The sequence below is a fragment of the Scophthalmus maximus genome, chromosome 22 (assembly GCF_022379125.1).
Source record: "Scophthalmus maximus strain ysfricsl-2021 chromosome 22, ASM2237912v1, whole genome shotgun sequence".
Taxonomy (NCBI): domain Eukaryota; kingdom Metazoa; phylum Chordata; class Actinopteri; order Pleuronectiformes; family Scophthalmidae; genus Scophthalmus; species Scophthalmus maximus.
Genome location: NC_061536.1, coordinates 3,086,961 through 3,106,695, shown reverse-complemented (window position 1 = coordinate 3,106,695; position 19,735 = coordinate 3,086,961). Strand labels below are relative to the sequence as shown.

Below are 19,735 nucleotides of genomic sequence, written 5' to 3'. Positions count from 1 at the left end.
CTGCAGCCCCCCCACAGCACCTCACCAATCCCCATTCCTCCAGCTGAGAGCAGACAGTGGATTCACCAGCAATATGCATTCGAGTCGCACTCGCTGAAATAAACAGATATCACCTGTCAAATATTGTGATCTTTTTTTCCAGGTACATAAATCTGAGCATAATATGACAGTTTGGCCTCAGGGAAATGGAAAACTTGAAAAAAAACAAAAAAACAACAAAAAAACAACATAGTACACATGAATGTTGCCCGAATAATGTTGGAAGCAGTTCATTTTTATTGTAGTGGCTTGTCATGACTGTGTGTTTGCTAAACGACTTTGAAAAGATGATCTTCAGAAAAAAAGGCATTAGATTAGCAAACTCTACAGCTGTGGTCAAGTCCTCCAGCTAGGGGCTGCAACTAACCAATATTTTCATTATTGCCTAATCTGTCGATTATTTTTCTCGATTAATCGATTGGTTGTTTGGTCCATAAAATGTCATAAAATGGTGAAAAATGTCGATCGTGTTTCCTCGGGGGTCATCAGAAAACTCCGACATGATGTTTTGTTTTGTCCACACGCCAAAGATATTTAGTTTGCTGTCATAGAGGAGCAAAGAAACCAGAAAATATTCACTTTTAAGAAGCTGAAATCAGAGAATTTTGACTTTTTTTTCCATACAAACTGCCTGAACCGATTAATTGATTATCATGATAGTTGGCGATTAATTTAGTAGTTGATTACTAATCGATTAACTGTTGCAGCTCTACCTCCGACTCATACGACAGACTACGCCGTATGTGGTTCAAACGACCATATCGTTCCACCAGTGACAGGCGGCACGCCACAAATACTTTTTTCACCTAAGAGCATCGTGGGTTCGCTCCACCAGCGCATGGGCAATGAGTTTGTAAAGTTAAGGGTGATGGTTGGGGCTAGGGTGACATGGCAGAGAATCAGCACGATCACTCTACAGAATATAAGCGACATATATTTACATACACAAACGGGACTTGACGTACCAGATCTACGGCTGACCTCTAGCTGCCGTGTACACAACCACCGCTAGAGATCTGCGGCCTTTAAAATGACCTCATACGTCGTAATGCGCTGGTCAAAAAGCGAGAGGACAGTCTCATTGCAGAGTAAGTGAGGCTGGGGGGGTTTAATGTTTTAAATCAAATTTAAATCATTGTACAAAATAACAAAACTACTACTACTACTACGGCCTCCGAGTCTAAATGGTGTTTATCCTCCAGAATCGAAATTCAACGTGTTTTAGTAGAAAAGTTGTGCAGTTATTTTCCACACTGTGGAGACATTATGGGATATGTCAACACTGCCCGTGGCCTGGGTTCCTTCAAGACCACCTTTAGATGTAGAATTAAAGTGTCCGAGAGACATGGGATAAAGATGTTTGATGAATTGTAATTCTAATAATTTAGAGCGGAGGGTGTGCAGGGCTATTTGCAGCAGCTGTTTAGGTGTGTGTGTGTGTGTGTGTAGAGAGACAGTGAATTAAGGTTCGGGGTAATGCAAAAGGGCGGCTCATACATCATCTCTTTACTAACAGGAACCTTGTCGGCGCTTGCAGTCTTGATGAGCAGCCCCCCCCCCCCCCCCCCCCCCCGGAGAAAAATGTGCCACTTTTTCCCCGAGCTCTGGATACTTACTGGTGATGGTCCATAGGGCTGATATATAAATCTAGCTGTGGGGTGACACCTCATGAACTCCGCCATCGTATACACTCATGCCATCCACCAAATCTCCCTGACAGGCCTGCCAATTTTCCAATTACCTGTGGCACCATCCGTTATCGGCGCACCAGTCAGCTCTTAAATGGGAAACAAGAGGGGAGGAGGGGCCAGCGCATGTTAACTATCTCATAAAGCCAGGGATGTGCCTCCTGAGCCCCCCCTCGGCTGATTTAGCGCGTGTCCCTGGAGAGTGGGGTGACACAGCCCTCCTGGCCTCTCAGGGCCTTCTCGGGATTTGTCATGTGCTCTTGATCCTCTTCACTCCAACCCCTCAGCCACGTGTCAGCCGCGTCTCAGCCTGGGGGGGGGGGGGGGGGGGGGGGGGCGGCAGACAGGTCTAAGTGCTCCACAGCGTCACCGTTGCTGGTTTTCATCCTGCTGTCTGTCTGTCTACCCGCCTGCGGAGCTGTCTCCTTCAGTCCGCGTGGGAGGCCGGCAGCGGAGACAGCCAGGGCCAAAGCCTTCATCTGTTTTCGTGTTTCCTCGAATCCCGATGAAGTGCCGCGCTGGAGGCGATACGACATCTGAAGATTGCCGTGCGTCAGAGCCTGCTCTTCATTTATCTGCTCTCATAGTCAGGCTTATGGAGTGAGTCTACAGATATTCCGCCTGTGCAGCATGCAATTTGAAGCCGCAGACGGATGGAAGAGACTCCTGTTAATCATATTCAAAATGCGCACAGCACCTGGGGAGTATCTGACGAGTTATTTGGGTAGGGGTGTAATTGCCGTGAGAGAGCATATATCAGACAGTCAAGGTTTGAGTTCTTTACAGCAGCTCCCTCGTGTGACACGAGTTTTATTCAGCTGTACTGAAATAAACTACGCCGCAGTTAAAAGATAATGGTGGCATAGCTGAATGAAAACATAACACTGCGCTACAGGCAAAGCAACAAAAAAATAGTGGAGCCGAACTCTCCCTACTATTGTGTTGAGGGAGGGCGCATCTTAGATACGCTACATTCGAACAAGGACGACAAAAGAAGAAGAAGAAGAAAGCTAAAAAGTTAACAAGGAAAGAAGCAGGAGAAACTGTAACATGCTGCATGCTGACTTAGCTCAGTAATCTGCAGCAGCAGTAAGACTAGAGCAGTATTTCAAATGTGATTTGATAACATGGCCTTGTGTGCAGTAAAATAATAGACAGCAGTGGCATAGAGGAATGGAAATCCTCCTTACACCATAATGCCTCAGGAAAATAGCCTATGACAAATGAGAGTTGGACTAAAACAGACTTGTTTCTTTGAATGTTGTGAGTATAGTGATGATCACTATTAGAGTGATAAACTAAAACAGCCTAACAACTGAGGTCATGTATGAAATTTAGATACTGTGACATATTTCTGTGGGGAGGGAGATTTTTTACATGTTGCTTATATGCATTTTGTCGGTATTTATGGGAACACTGAGGCTGATCCCAGTTTGAACTGGGTTTAACAGTAATTCTTTAATACTTGTACAATGCCAAAAGTCAAAATCAATTATTTCATTAATTACAAATTATTTTAGCTGAAGCTCATCATGAATGATTTTATTTTCAAAATGCTGTATTCATGTCATACTGGGCTTTTTGTAAATTACACTTTCATTTAATAATTTACATGGTTAATGATGATGAAAAATAAGCTTTTTCAAGCATAACATTATTGAATCCATGACCAGATCCTTCCCGGACATCTTTTCATACGGTAATCACTTTTCCCAATTAGAATAACAACAACATTGTGACTATGAAAAATTCTATTTTTTGAAGTTTTATTACAGTTTTAATGGTACAGTTGATACCACTGTTGGTTGGTATTTATGTAATTTTTCTGCATATGTCTGCTTATTCCAGTTTATGTTACAGTGTAACATTTTGTGGCAAGGGTCTTAAGTGCAGCTGCAGCCTGTGATCAAGGGACAGAGGGCCGGGCCGGATGAAGCAGTGATGTGGCCCCTGCAAGAGACGAGGCAGATGCTCACCCACCGACAGGCCTGCAGGAGCCGGTGGGCTCAGGCATCGTGGGATATCTCCATCAATTCCCTCGGAGGAAACGATGGAGAGGCGGCAGGAGGAGGGCGGGTTTTGTATCCCCCCACTTAAAGCCTGATGGGCCCTCTGGCACCGACATACACAAATATGATAAGGAAATGCCACGGAGGTCGCCATTTTAAAGGGCAGGAGCAGAGCGGGGGCTCTGTCACGTGATGCAGAGAGGGGAGAGGAGCTCAGACCGAGCCCTAGGTGGCAACAACAACCAATCCAGCTCTAACGCTGCTCTGCCTCATGTCCCTGCTGCTTACTGCATTAATTGCAATACCCCTGAATACACACACGCGCACAAACACACGCACGCACGCACGCACACACGCGCGCACGCGCGCACACACACACACACACACACACACACACACACACACACACACACAGAAAGAGGTCTGCCAACCACAAATGCAATCAACCTCACAGACTGGGATTAAAATTCCACTGTAAGGAATAATGTGCAACACTGTGTGTTCTTTAATAAGCTTTGCCGTCCTTTATCGAGGCTTTTCAGTCCTCAAAAGAATTAGCTGTTAATTAGTGTGACTGATTTTCCTTATCGTAGTTTCTGCTTTCGCTGTGTTTATTTATGAGCGTGTCACAACGTGTGTCTGCTCCATTGTGTCCTCTCACCTATGATGGATTCACCGCCCTCACGGCCAAATATTCCGCTGCGCACACGAGTTCTCGCGCAAATGCGACCAAACGAGGGCGAGGGGAACAGACGCACGTCATTGTAAGGTGACAGTATGTACGGCTAATCCCGTTTGAGCTGGGTTTAATAATAAAACCAGATTTGGCTTGAAACTTATATCAGTTTGAAGTTCAATGTAATTACATAAATACCAGTTGAAAGAACAAGAAGCTCATTAGTCATTCATGTAGCTATAGCTCATTACGGATATTTTTGCATCTTAAAATTCTATAATACGATAGGCTGTATTTAAATCATTATGGCATTTTCAACAATTACACTTCTTTTCATAATTTTAATTTTTTAATCAAATTCCTGAAAAACAATAATAACAAAAAAATACAATTTTGTCCTAGTCTGCTGTGCTGAACTGATTAACTTCATTCTTCCTCTTGAATTATTATTTAAAACCCAAAGCCCCTGTTTTTCTTTTAAATATCTCATACCACTGTGTACACCACTAATTAAATCCATAAATCAGATTGTGCTGTCCAGTGATCAACTGTGAATGTGCTCATTATGCTGACATGTACAGTTCATGAGTTTATATACAGTAAGTGTAATGAAGTGTGTTAAAGCCCAGTTCCTCCCACTGCATATATCGCTCATCAAGGATCAGTTCATTTTCACGCGATTATAAATTTCCAATAAAAAATCATTTTCGGGCACATGAGCGCCCTCGGCAGTCGGCACACATTTTCTTCAGGAAAATGCTCCTCTGATTAATTTCATTAGGTCTCATTCTTCTGTTTAATATTGGTCATTCTGGTGTGTGTACCTACGCTTGCTGATGAGTTTCATCAGTTGTAGTGGCGCGTGCGGCAAACAGTAAATCCTACGTATCACTACAGGGATGATACCCTTGGTCTTTACGGCCATCGTATTTAAACTGTATTTTCCCTGTCGGCTTGACGTCTGCACTCGCCATGTGTCTGTGTGTGCGAGTGCCTCTGTGTGTCTGTTTCGCCGTTCAAGAGATGACACAGTCGCGGTGGGTCATAAACAGTGGCTTCATTAGCCTGTTCCGGCAGTACGTTACTCGCCACATCTAACCACCTCTGCCCCCGGCGGTTTCCTCCTGCACTCCTGCTCCGCAGCAGCAGCAGCCGCAAACCAGTCGCCAGAGGGGAGCAAAATTAAATTTCATGACGGTGCATATTTGCAATTCCCATTTCATTTATTACAAAGGGCATTCTTTAATGTCCAATTTTTTTTCTTCTTCTCTCCCTTCTTCCGGGAAACCTATTTCCATTTTAGTGAGGCATGACTGATACCGAGGTGAACTTACCAGGCAACGCCTAATTGAATCAGAGGTGAAATGCACAAGCAGGTTTTTCTTTTTATTGCCTCGATAACTAACAGATACCGCCGAGAAGAGGGTGTACAGTCGGGGAGAGTAAAGCTACTCCAAAAATGTCTCCTAAAATGAAAACAGGGGATGCGGGACTTATGGCCTAGTAGTTAATGTGTTTTATATCCGGAGTTGTACATGGAATATTTAAAGCAGAGTCCTCAAAATGTAACTCTATACAAGTACACCGACGCAAATGGCGCCGTCACGCCAATGGCCAACCCTATTATATGTGATATTTTTACAATGGGTATAGGCTACTATTCATGTAAATAAATAATGTGCATTTTTTCACAATAGAAAGAAAGAGAATAACAGACACAGCGGGCCACGCCTCTTTTGAACAGCTTCTCCCAGATTGAAGCATCTGCATTCTTAGCGACGGCAAATCATCCAGGCTAGCGGCTCCCGTAATGAGTCGGTGTAGTGGAGGAGGAGGGTCTGCAGCAGGGCCGCATTGAGATACAGCACGTGTGCAGAAGCAATAAGACAAGCCGAGCCGGTCGCAGAAAGAAACGGAGACTTCAGCGCGCTGCGGTTTATGAAGCCTTTGTGTTATGATCAAGAGGCTTTCTGCCCATCCCCATTAGTGTGATTTATAGCACCGATGAGCCACAGTCCTGCACACCAGCGTTTTGTTAAATGTATCTGTATCTGCACAATGAGTGTGTGGCTCAGCGCGTGCGCGTGCGAGCGGCAGTGCAGTCTTAACTAGGCCGAAAAACATCATTGTGCATTTTCTCTTATTTGAAGAAATAAGGAGGCTCTATGTCAGAATTCAACATGCAGCAAATGATAGAGAAAAGTATGAAAATTGTGTGTATATTTACAAGTGGAGATAAACTATGAGCAATCATTTGTTCCCCTGCCTCAAGGCTTACAAGCTAAATAGCTGAGTTAGAACAATGCTACAAGGTGTATGTTAACGGGTATTCTACTTTGGTTGGCCAATGAAATGCCTTACTTGATGAAGAAGGACTGTTTCGCTCTTTGGAGCAGCTTGGGCTCCAATAGCTGGCTCCATTTAAGTACTCGTATCTCCTTTATTTTTCTTTTTTTTTAAATTATTGGCAAAGAGTAGTGCGCAGACCATTCAGGTGTTTTATTCAGGTTCTAAGTTCTGGGTCTTTAAAATGATATGCAGCGGATCATTTCAGCTCTAACAGAAACTTCTAGAGCAATTTGAGGACTGCGGGACTACAGCCAGCTAGTGTCTGCAGCCAAACACTGTCTCATCCACTTGTATGACCCTTATAGATATCATTAGTATTATTACTAGCTGTGCCTGAATGAATAATATAATTGATGGCCGTCTGTCCATTTATATGGTGTTCCTTATGAGCTCATAACTAGGTAGACGGATATCATGTCATGTTTGACAGGTTTTATGTCTGATATACACCACTACACTGTCACTTTCAAGCCTTGCTAAATCCTGTGAACTATAATTGCATTAGAGCAAAGCTGAACTAAGACGACAAAAGATTAGTGGGGATGTTTGTTTTATACTTCTCTTTTTTTTATTCATGTGCTTCCTTTTCTGCGCAGTTGGACGCACAGCTAAGCTTAAACCAGTGGAGGAATCATAAAACACTTTAAAATCAAGTTCAAACTGGAAAATCAAAGCTGGAGCTATTGTGTTCAATTGTGTTGAAGGGCTAAACATAACAATTACTCTAACTTTTATTTAATCTGCTGATTATTTTCTTGATCAACGGATTAATCCTTTAATAAATAAAATGTCAAACAGTAGAAAATGTCCCTCACACATCGCTCAAGCCCCAGGTGATTGTTTTTTTTTAACCAGCACTCAGATGTACTGATGTCTTCAAGGACTTAAATCAGCAAATCAAACTGGAACTAGTGCAGGTTTTTTGCTTGTCAAATTAAACTGTTAATTATATTGTACTCAGATTAATCTACTAATTATTTAATCTCGATACACGTGAGTATGTTTTCTATGCAAATCCTTAACAGAGCATTTCTCTAAAACAGCCCTATATCAAACTGCGGCGGGTTTGCAAAAAGAAATGTGTTAAAGTAAACTTTATTATGTATATCCGTGGAAGTGTAGTGTCAGAGTATAGAATGCTTTCTACCAACGCAGCAGGAGCCATGCTGTCTTAACGAAGGCCGGTGGTGTGGCTGCTCAGTTTGTCCTATTTATGGCCATAGAATGCTGGGAGGGGGGGGGGGGTTCCAAAAAGTGGCCTCATATACACTCTCAACTAAGAGGGTTATTAGAATGGTCCTGAGAAATGGGCGGTGGGGGCCCACCTGGGACCACGGCTGCAATCACACACTCCTGTTTACTCCACAAATTGGCCCCTGAGAGGGGCGTGGGCGTCTGCAGCGCCTAGTTAAAGTGATCGAGGTGACTCCGGGCCATTGATTTTCCCTTCGTCTTTGGCGTCCTGCCTGGCCGCCGCTGACCGTGTCCCGAGCTCCCCGCAGGCTAATTTAGCTGGCCCCCCGCTCTCGCCTTTAAATCCCATTAAACCATAGTTAAACTTTGGCCACGTCTAAAAGACAACCATCATTGATGAGGTCATCATGCTATAAGCACCTCATACGCTTGAGTAAATGAGCCACCTCGACTGCGGGGCTTATTGATCGCGCGCCCCCCCAACACGGCATGAAGACTAGACGTGAATGCAGACGACAGAATGTACAGAGGAACAAATTCAAATCACACCCGGGGATTTATCTTTGTTCTACGAATGCACGAATGACACTGATTAAACCGAGCGGACGGCAAGGGAATAATGCCTCATTGAGAAAATAAAAACTAAAGGTCAGATCTTAGAGAGACAGACGCCCCACCGGAGGAGGGTGTTTCGTAAAGAAAGCCTTGTGCCGCACTCTAAATACCAGACCATGTGATGAGTAATGATGCCTATTTTTATTTCAATTTACTCGACGTAGTAAAGTCAGCCGAGTGTGACACTTCATTAACTTAATTAGGCTAACTTAATTACATTCTTTCACAGGTCAAGCGATGGAGCCTCTGATTGATGGCGCAGCTTGTAAAGGTAATCTTCCTCTGCACTGGGAATGACATTAAAATGTACATTAGCGGCTAGAGAAACCATCGAAAAGATGTTTTCACAATCACTTGAGGTACACTGGTCTTTTAACAAACCTTGCAGTGCAGAAAGGCAAACTAAGTAAACAACTGTCATCGTGGGCAGAGGCAAAACAGAGGCAAATACTCCGGGGTCATGACAGAACTTACAGACTCTTCCCTGAGTAGGAGCAGGCCTACGGCTGTGGAGGGAGTCGAGAAAAAGGGAAACTTTTGTGGACAGTAATTTCCACAGTTGCAGTCCTTTTTGATGACAGCGAGTCTGAGTGCAGCCAAAGCAGCGCATCCCACACAAGTTCACAGCGGAGTTCTCTGAACAGTGCCCGGGCAACTTTAAGAGCTTTTGGCATTTCAAACCTTTTATCTAAATCTTCCGGCGTGATTCACCGTGGAGCCCAGCATGGCAGGCAGCGCTGCAAGGGTGTAAATAAAGCCTTAAACAAGTGCCCCCTGGCACAGTAACAGGCTTGAATTAAAGGCCATCCGTATATTATGGCAAGACTGTCACTTTAGTGCCGAAATCAATTCTGTGAGGGCTGGGGGCGACAGCGGGAGGGATGTGGCCTTGGTCAGAGTGAGGTTTATCTAAGTCGAGCAGGCTGCGAGAAACACAGCATCTATAATGAACTCAAGCCTGTCTAATAAAGCCTTTTATTGCCCCTTTGCACAACAACAAAAAAATTGTGTGCAACGGCACCAGCGCTCTACTCCTGCATTTTCCCGCAACACTGTAAACCAGCGGCTCCTCTGTAATGTCCCCTTGTTCTACAAACCGCACAACGACACAAATCAGAGGCACGAGGCATCATCAAAAAGATATTTTGTTATTAATCACAACCTCACTGACAGAATCCTATTTGCGGTGACCTTTAGCGGGAGACAATAAGAGAAACACCCACGGCAACAAAAAGACTTGTGTCTTAAGGTTTGTTTTTCTCTGGCGGAACAACAGTAATAACATTGTGGTATATTTTGTATTTGGTTCTGGTCGCACATTTTAAATACGAATGAACCGGGGATCACAAAATGTTTACAAAAGTTTTGTTTAGCGCGAAGTTAGGCCAAGTGCTCAATGTACTGTATGACAAGACTATGTCCTGCTACATGCCGGAGACCATCATTCAAGGTTTTCATTCCAACCTTTTGAATCAGCTGCAAAAAACTTGAGAGAAAACATCAACCAATCACGCCTTTGTAGGCTGGATTAAAAACGGGAATGTCATCTGTCCGCATAGAAATAATATCTGATGCCACTGAACATCCAAGCAAAATCCTGTCATACAAATGTCCACATGGCAGCACGCAGGTTGTGCTATTTGACTTACAGAAATAACAACTCTTAAAATTGTGATTACTCTGAATGATAAACATATTTCTTCCATTTTCACTTTATTGACTGGCCAGGACAAACCAAACAATTGAATCCCACTAGTAGCTAATGCACATGTAATCTCAGGGTGAGTTAATGAAGTGAAATCGATCGAAAGCTGGTCTGATCATCAGGCAAGGGTTTAATAGATACTTAAAGGCAGATTGCCACCCAATCACAGATTGAATTTAAAAGAGCAAAACTTCTCTCATGATTTATTTTGATATTAGTGACATGATAAGTTCAAATATCTATCTACTCTCTGCACCATAAGCCAATGTGTCACTGTCTAGCAATATATTTCAGACAATCTCAAGGACATATTTTAGGCATGTTTTCAAATATGAATCCAAATATGATGAATTGATATCTGGTGGAAATGCCTTTTATAGATGGAGGGAGCGGCTGTCTTGGTGGACATGGGGTGTGCAGTGTAGCATCTGTTCGGTCCAATACATTACAACTAATGGCCCTGCCATCTGCCTCGGCTGTGAGCCACGTTTGGTAGTAACGATCAAATATCCGCATGCGAACACACTCCACTTAGTTGTCGAACATGGAAAATATTGTATCTCGCTAAGCATCGTCATCATTGCCACCGTGAGCATGTTAGCATACTGAATTTAGCTGTGCCAAAGTAAAGCCTCACAGAGCTGCTAAGGTATGTAGGCTGTAGACCCTTAGTCTAGTCACATGATTTTTGAACACTTTTGAGCCGTTATTTCCATCAGTATTATTCACTGCATCGCTCCACTCTCTATGACTTATTGCTCCACCTTTGACTATATCAATGTGCAGCAGGTATTAACACTCTTTCCTCTTGGATGACACAGAGTATGATTGAGATCTGAATGTTTAAAGCTCTTCCATTTACACATGGAAAATGATACCGTCCGCCTCGTACTTATTCCAAGCAAACCTTTAGAATCTTTAATGCAGAATAAAACCATGCTGGCCTTCAAACAAGAGACTGAAGCAGAGTGGTGGGTCAGCATCACATACTGTAAGATACCACCCCGCTGCTTCCCGAGCACCTCTTCCTTCAGATATCATACATCTTCCTCTCGGATAAGAGCGCTGGCTGCAGGGAGCTCTAACAAATCACTTCCTGTGCTGTTCTCTGCAGCAGGCTATCAGGGAGAGGGGCTGCCCGCCCACTATCTCTGCCAGCAGCTGAATCTCAGTCGCGACGATCAGGTAATATTCTGCACTTAATGTTGGCATTTAAGAAACATTCCCCCCCACAGGCAAAAACGGTGCATGGCTTGGCATTTAAAAGTAGATAATAAAACTTTCCTTAAATACAGCTCTCATCGCAGAGTGCTTTTTAGATGCCCTTAGTGGAGTCAATTATCTCCCCACACTTGCTATTACCGAGACAATTTGAGCACCTTGCGCCTTAAAGTGTCTGAACACCACGCTTTCTCAAAAATGTCACGTTCTTAACTGTCTCTCAAAATGGAGACCCAGCAATATTAAAAATGGTGTACACGTGTTGGCCTCTTAAAACCATTTGTTGCTCAAACATGTCTCTTCGATGTGCCAGATGCACTCGAATAAGAAGAAGAAATGTTCGCAGAATCAGAAATCCTCCACCACTTATGTAAATCTATGAGCTACTCTTCAAAGTAAAGCATGAACAGATTGGTTTTTTAGTTTCTGCACACAAGTGATCTTTGCTTGCTCAAAGGAATGGAGGAAACCGTTCACACTAATTTGTCACGTCGCCACAGCAAACGTTTTCTCCTGTCACCGGAGAAATGTCGCCCCGCTCTGGGGCAGCGCGAGCCGGAGCCCCGAGGTTCTTCCATTTGATGTAAACAAGTGGGAGGGCGGGGGAGGAGGAGGATGGGCGCAGCTTCACAGGGACAAGATAGTCCAGGGGGAATGGGAAACTAAAGTGGAAAATGGGAGATGACACAGAGTTGAAGAGGAGAAAGTCACAGAGACTTGTTCATTTCAAAGTAACAAGAACAAAATTCTAATACATATATAAAGGTCTACTTGTGAATCAATGATCAAATAGGGAAATAAGGTGGAGCTCACAATTCATGCTACATGGGGAATGGAATTATACAGAGAATATTTGTTCTTGACTGACAGTGTCCAAATGGGTTGAGAAGTTTAAACACTTCAAATAACCAAATTTCAAGTTTTCTCTGACGACCAACCTCTGGTAGTCATGAGAATTAGGTCCGTTCGTCCGATCTTTTTAGGGATGCACAGACCCAACTTCTTCTCTTCCAATATCCCTTCTGATATCTTAAATAAGGGTACCCGGCTGCAACAGACTATCTAAAACTGTACTATCGTTTCTCATAAAATAAAATCTGTGCATGGAACTCAGGGGGAATCATTTTCATGTGAAAGTGAAATGAGGCTTCAGTTGAACACACTTTCCCAGCAGGAGGCTTGTAACATGAGACATACCTCGATATTAGGGAAGAATGATCACAGTCAATAGTGTTGAATATTTCCATTTTCACGACAACCAACTCATCCAACTTTTTGAGCACAAGATTGAAAATGACTGGCCAAATGTCCATGAAACTGGCTGCATCTATTCATGGTCTCCATGAACACACGATGAAACCTAATCTTTTGATGATTTAGATTTTCCTCTATACACAATCAGCATAAAGATCCAATGAAATGAATCTGGTTTTACTCGCAACAAACAAATTCAGAATAGACAGTAATATAAAGCAACTATGGGCGCTGTATATATCTATTTAAAGCAATTCATTATATCTAGGTAAAGTGTATTCTTCGAGTTGTGTGCATATATGTATCCTTAATGGAGGCAACGCTGCAACTTCTTAAGTGTTGCACATAAATTGTGTCATCAACTATTGGAGTTCTGTTTGAAAATGCAAACATATCAAAGTATTAGTATGTTCTGGCAAGGGCTGATTAAAGAGGACTGGACCTGAGGCTCCTCTAGGAGGCTCAGCTGTCTCCTCAAGCTGCCAGTAAGCACATCTCCACACAGTCTTGTTTAATCCGAGTGTCCTCCTCCACCTTCAACTCTTGCTGTTAAAAGCCGTTGCCTTTGTTCCCTTAGTGCCCGTTCTACCACTCCTGAGAAGAACAGTACAGTGCTCGCATAATAACAGCATGTGACCAATGCAAAGCATGTTTGCTTTCATTTAGTCACATATAACCCTCAAAACGGCGCTGCAGACATATTGTTAAGTACAGAATGCAATGTCAGTCACAAGTAAAAAGGTCGCCATATACAGCTGCTTCAGGTAGGGTTAGGGTTTGGGGGCTAGTATTGAGACCCCTTTGCATTATACTTTGTTGTTAATGGATAAAATTGCCACTCAGCCACATTAAGCTACACCCATGATGCACTGGCAAATTCATTAAAACCTAAAATCTCCCGTAAACAAAAGCAATCAGACTCTTAATTGTTTTTGTCCTGATACGCAGTGTGAATTGTGGGACCTTCCGGGCTATGGCTCAGGAGATAGAGAGGGTTGTCCACTAACCAGAAGCTCAGGCGTTCGATCCGTACAAGTGTCCTTTGGAGAAACTCATAGACTGTATATAAAAATGAACGTAGTCACTGGAAAAAACGCAGAAGTGCCTGAAGCCCGTATTCTCTGGAATGACCAGCGGAGGGCGACTCCACTGGCTGCAAAAAAGAAGTCTGTTTGTACAGAATTCTATGTAATTTTCTTTCTATGACCAAACGTTTCAATTCTCTACAGGCAGACGTCTTGACACACCTCAAGCATAATGAAAGCAAACATGATCTACCTGGGCATAGTTTGGAGTATCACAGCAGAGGGTCTGAATCATTTTTAAATGAGAGATTAGATCTTTAATAACTACAAAAATTTAAATCATGTTTTTACTATGTCAACATGGAGTGTAGACTGAAGGGGGAACAAAAGGCAATGCTATCAGTTTAAAGCTACTGACTGGTTCAGTATTGTGGTTTTGGTTCTTCTTCTCCTGGGTTTGTCCTGAACTTCCACTGTGCTTCAAATTCCTCTTATAAAACATCTACAATTTGAACATAATGAACCTTCAAAATCTTTGCCCAGTTTTGCGCTACTCCCCTTTCCCTTAGACTGGCATGGACTCGTGAATGACGCATGACGTTCATCTTTTCTTCATGTGCTCTTCAAATGTTATGTAAACTAAATGTAAATTATGCCAAGTTGGCGTATATTCATTAATATATCACCAAATGCTTGTTTTGTGTGTATACCCTACTGAAAGGCGAATTTGAAAAGAAAACATAGATGGCACTTAAGTTGTTTGTTCAGGTAACCGTAAAAACCCTAATAGTATATTTTAAAACTAATTGTTTCATATAGTGACCACATCACGGTGAAAGGCATCTTTAACTATTTGGCTTTCTCCATAATAGAATTTGTGTAATTTCTGTGATGCAGCATTTCCACTGAGGCTTTTAAAATTCACCTCCTCTTTGTCTGCGTCAATCAGTGCCCATTTCCGACCTAGATGTAGCCGAGCGGGACATTTATCAATTTGCTTGAGAGGCAGCCTAATGTGACCCTTTACTGTACAAATAGTTAAATGAAAACAAGCAAACAAATAAGACAGAAACATTGTACGGATGATGTCATGTTGATGTTATAAACTATGGGGGGGGGGGGGGGGTGGACCCTGAGATCTATATTAATCTATGTACAGATTTACTGTGCTGTTTGTCATTCTAATAATGATTGTGTTTGATTAATAGACACGTAAGTTAATGTTAATATCATGTTTGTTAAATTACTTCATTAGAAATCGTTTTCAAATGTGAATTTTGTTAATGGTTAGCAATTACAAAAATAAATGGTTAAATATGTTCAAAATGGACAATTACAATTTGAGCAATTCTAATGAATTTTACTCGGTTTAATCAAGTATAATGAGAATCACAAGTTGCTGACTGAGTTCATTTTCACAGAGGCTCTATGGAATTTTTACTGTTACTGTTACATTATTGAGTTTTCCAGACTCAACATATCAATATGTTCACCACTCACAGAAAGTGCTCGGAACATTTCGCATTCACCAGTTCGATCTTAATGACAGTTTAAACATTATTTAAGTCATTACCAAAACCGGGACCTAGATTCTGTTCTGAAATCACCAGATAACTCTTCCCAGTTCCTCAATTACTAATACCCACAAAGTCAATTTCCTTTGTGCATTAAGGAGAAAACATCACACTGTATGAAACCATTGTTAAAGCATTAGTGAGTTGGGTGTGTCTGTGTACGTTTTCCTCTCCTGTCATGTTGTATGTGTGCCTCTTTGGCCTCGTTGCACTGATAAGTACAAGATGTTACTTGTCGATCTATTTATTTTACCACCCGCTGACTCATCGGCAGCCCCGTGGGCTCATGGTGTTGTGTTGTTTCAGTATTACAGAAATGTGGGGTCTTCTACATGCCACACTTTTTTCCTATCACACATCATTCTCAGATACACTGAAACAAAATCCATCATTGATTCTATTTCAGTTGGTTCATTAAATAATGATTAGTTGCAAATTAACTCATATGTGTTATTCATATGTTCATTGGGGATGAACACCTCTGATATGAATTATATGCCCACGACTCTTTCTCAATGCATTGCACAGCATACTGTAACAGGAGTGAAGTATGGAAGCACACTATTGTTCCCACACACACAAGCCGTGTCACTTCAAAAGGCATATATTATTACAAAAAATAAACAAAATGTTTATTATCTCACAATGACTGGTGTCAAAGAAGGCCAGTCGAACAACGAGCTGAGTTTCTCCTCAGTTGCATTCTGACACACACACACACACACACACACACACACACACACACACACACACACACACACACACACACACACACTGTGTGCACACGGCGCTCACCTTGGAGGAGGAAGTGTCACACTCCTGGCAGATCCAGCCATATCCCGTCTGCTTGGGGGATTTCTTCAGTGGGGGGTCCAGACACCCAAAGTGATAGCAGAGCCGGCACTCGTCGCACCTGAGGCACAGACAGAAGGGGCACGTGTTACATGTCACATAAATAAAGCCACCGTCTTCCTTCAGTGATGAGGCCAGCTCAGGAGCCCGAGATGGATGATGACAAGGCAGCCAGTTGTCTGTCGGTCAAACCCCGTTAATACATTCCAAAAGACCGACTAATCACTCTACTCCCTTGAACTTACGCAGCCGTGGAACGTGCAATGGTTCACGTCGGTTACCAGATAGATACAGGCCTTGTTAGTGCCTGTCAGGTCCACTAATGCGAGACTGCTTCCGTCTTAAGATGGCGCAACATCCGTTAGGCCGCACAGAGGACACGCTGGAAAAATGCATTACCTGCAGTAGAAGATTACCATGCTTAATAGATAAAAGGAATACTGCATTCTAAGCATCAACAGGAAATTTGACAACCAACTGTGCGAGTGAAGTGAGCATCGACTGAAAGGAACAGAAGAGGCAGCGGATATTATCCTAAGTTGCCCAATTGACAGTGCTTATGAGATGTGGAGCCAAGTAACCGGTTACAGGCCGGAGCAACCCTGCAAGCTGCCAGTCATTCAAGTCGTCTTACTATAGTAAACAAAACTTTGCGTCATCAAACATGTTCTACATTCACATTAGAACCATATTAACAATGTGTCAATTCATCATCTGTTCCACCACATCGTAAATTGAGTAAACAACAGTCAAAACCCGAAAACCCGACACTGATGATTATCACAACTGTGACTAACTCTCATACTATACCACCGATGAAAAAAGAGCAGACAAAAATGGAGTTTAAAAAGAAATCATTTTTAAATTTCATAACCTAAATGTCCCTCGTTCATTGGATGGGTTTGTCTCGCCCGTGAATGTACGACCAACACTGGGATAAACTTGCAAACACAAATCCGGGTGTGGAAACCTTGTTAAGACTTCACCAAGAAAACTCAAAGCTCTAAGTGCTTTCAAAGAGCAAAGACAGATAATTCTGTCTAACTAACTGAACAACCACCATCAAAGCAATAATCACCTTAGTGACTTCCAGTATGGTTTCCGTTCAAACCAATCAACAATATATGTATTATAATTATTATTATTTACTGATCAAATAAGCACCGTACTCAACAGCGGTCGTGTCATTGAGAAATCGCGGTTTCTGTGTAGACCCCCAATACACTGAACCCTATGAACAAACTCAGTTCATTTTCTTTCCGGTAGTAAAGAAGCTCTCCTCATATATATCTAATAGGTAGTGGTTAAAATTGGTCGTGTAATATCTCCCCCTATAACCTGCAATAAGGGAGTCCCACAAAGCATAATTTTCGGTCCTCTACTCTTTCTTTTGTATGTCCATGACCATTTACGTATGTGCAAATACTTCAACAGATGTCCTAAACTAAACTCCCATGAAGCAAAGAAACCTGTATCTATGTCTGACCCTAATACAAACCAATGGGTGACATCAAGGTGGGATGCAACCAAGTCCTATTTCTTGATCCTTCTGTTTCTGCTTGTTTGTTCCTGTTCTGTTTGGCTCTGTTCCCTCATGTTGCCTCTGCCTGGTTTGGTTCGTTGTTGCCTTTCCCTCGTCTTGGATCTTCTTTTTCATTCCCAAATTCCTACTTCCAGAGTTTGTACACCTTTATTTTTGTCATTAAATATTCCTCTGACCATGGAAAGCTATGTGCAATCATTGTACCAAGCTGTTCACCGACAAACAGTTTTAAGGCAACAAGCGGCAGCTGGAGAACAGCTGGAAGTGATGGGAATGTCATGGGTTATGCAGTTACTTGGCATAAACCAATGTACTTGACAAACTAAACTTCTGACCTGTAAATGACGTTAAATCAATGCCAGATTTCAAGGCAATCCATCCAAAAAGTGCTGGGGTAATTCAGTCTGGATGAAATGTTGTACGTTGAAAAAACGCATTTGAGTTCCTTAAAATGCTGCTTTTTAATTAAATCTGATAAAAGCTATGGAATAACATCACAGGGTCTCAAAGTACTGTAAATCTAATCTGCCAATTTTTATTTTTTATCAATGTGGAGTGGCAGGTTTCATCCCTCCGCAAGTCGGAGATTGATATTTTATTCATGCGTGTCCCGTGGTGCTCTTCTTCACGCACTACTCATTCACAATTTCATGTTTGTAATTGATCTTAAAAGCTTTCCTGCATTGACTATTAAGGTCTTAAAAAATGTCTCTTTGGGCCTTAAAGACACACTTTCAGTAAGTACTGCCTTGTGCAGTTCCTCTCCCTTTCTTCAAACCCGAGCAGTAATGGAGATGAATAGCGAGGGTTCAGGCTGACCTCCCTGGCTGTTATCAGATTTTCGCTGAAGAATGTGTATCTCATTCATTGATTAGGACATAACTGGCTCTAATTCTGGGCTGTGTGTGTGTTTACCGGGCTATGGGATCGTGCTGAAGGGCGGTCGGCCTCCTTAATACCTAAAATGAAGCACTTGCTCCCTTTGTGCTACAGTCACAGGTCAACTTCCTCTTGTTCAGTCAGACCCATACTTCTATTGCATTTAATTGTGTGTCAATGCAGTATTGACTTATCATCTTCCTGTTGTTGGGGGTTTTATGAGCCCCGCTGACATTTACAGTTGTCTTGTTTTGTTCAAACAAGTAAAAAAACAAACAAATATATTCTATTTTTTATGATGAATTCACTTAAATAATATTTCCTTTTTCTGAGCTTACAATTTCATGGTTTTAATATTTGTCTAAATGTATTCTGTCTTTATCCACTTATTTCTTGTAAAGCACTTGCTTTAAAAGTTGCCGTATAAATAAAGATTATTATTATCAGACATTATTCGACAGATATTGATATAGTTGACAGTTAATTGTCTGTAAGCCAATCAATCAGTCTATCCATTACTAAATTGATTCCACACTAGCTCACCGTACTGCAATTATAAAGCATTTATAGTCTGACGGATTATGTTGCAAATGCATGAAATGTGTAGCAATGCTATGATTCAAAATGTTATGGGGATTTATGGATTTGATTTTTTCTGGGTTGCATTTACACGAAAAAAATGTAAAAAGGAAGATAACACAAATTCATATTTATCACCTTTGGTGGTTAGTGACAGTAGACAGAGTCTAAAAGTGTTTAAACTGTGTACACACACACATACTGTACATGTGTATATGTATATATATATATATATATATATATATATATATACAGACACTTATTTTTGCCAGAGGATGACTCATACTGACTTTTACAAACCCCCTGACATTTTCCTCTAGTGCCATCGTGAGATGGTTTGAATGAAATGTCTGAATAACTTGGTTGCCATAACATTTGGTTCACACTGTAATGTTCCCCTCAGGATCAACCATAATAACTTGTCATCCTCGTGACTTTTTATCCAGCACAATCGTCTGATCCAAATTTCAGTCTGCCTAAATACCTGCGGAAACTAAATAAAAACACACCCGTGCTCATAAAATGTAGCATTT

At 42.0% G+C, this 19,735-nt stretch overlaps 1 protein-coding gene across 4 annotated transcripts in view; it reads right to left on the bottom strand.

Moving 5' to 3' along the window:
- The window catches only part of phf14 (PHD finger protein 14), a 73,523-nt gene that overhangs the window by 2,343 nt on the left and 51,445 nt on the right, over nucleotides 1-19,735 (bottom strand). For all 4 annotated transcript variants that reach the window (XM_035620640.2, XM_035620637.2, XM_035620639.2 and 1 more), the window contains one exon: nucleotides 16,145-16,262. In XM_035620640.2, the coding sequence (XP_035476533.2) occupies nucleotides 16,161-16,262 (102 nt within the window). In that variant the 3' untranslated portion in view covers nucleotides 16,145-16,160. The remainder of the gene's footprint in view (nucleotides 1-16,144; nucleotides 16,263-19,735) is intronic.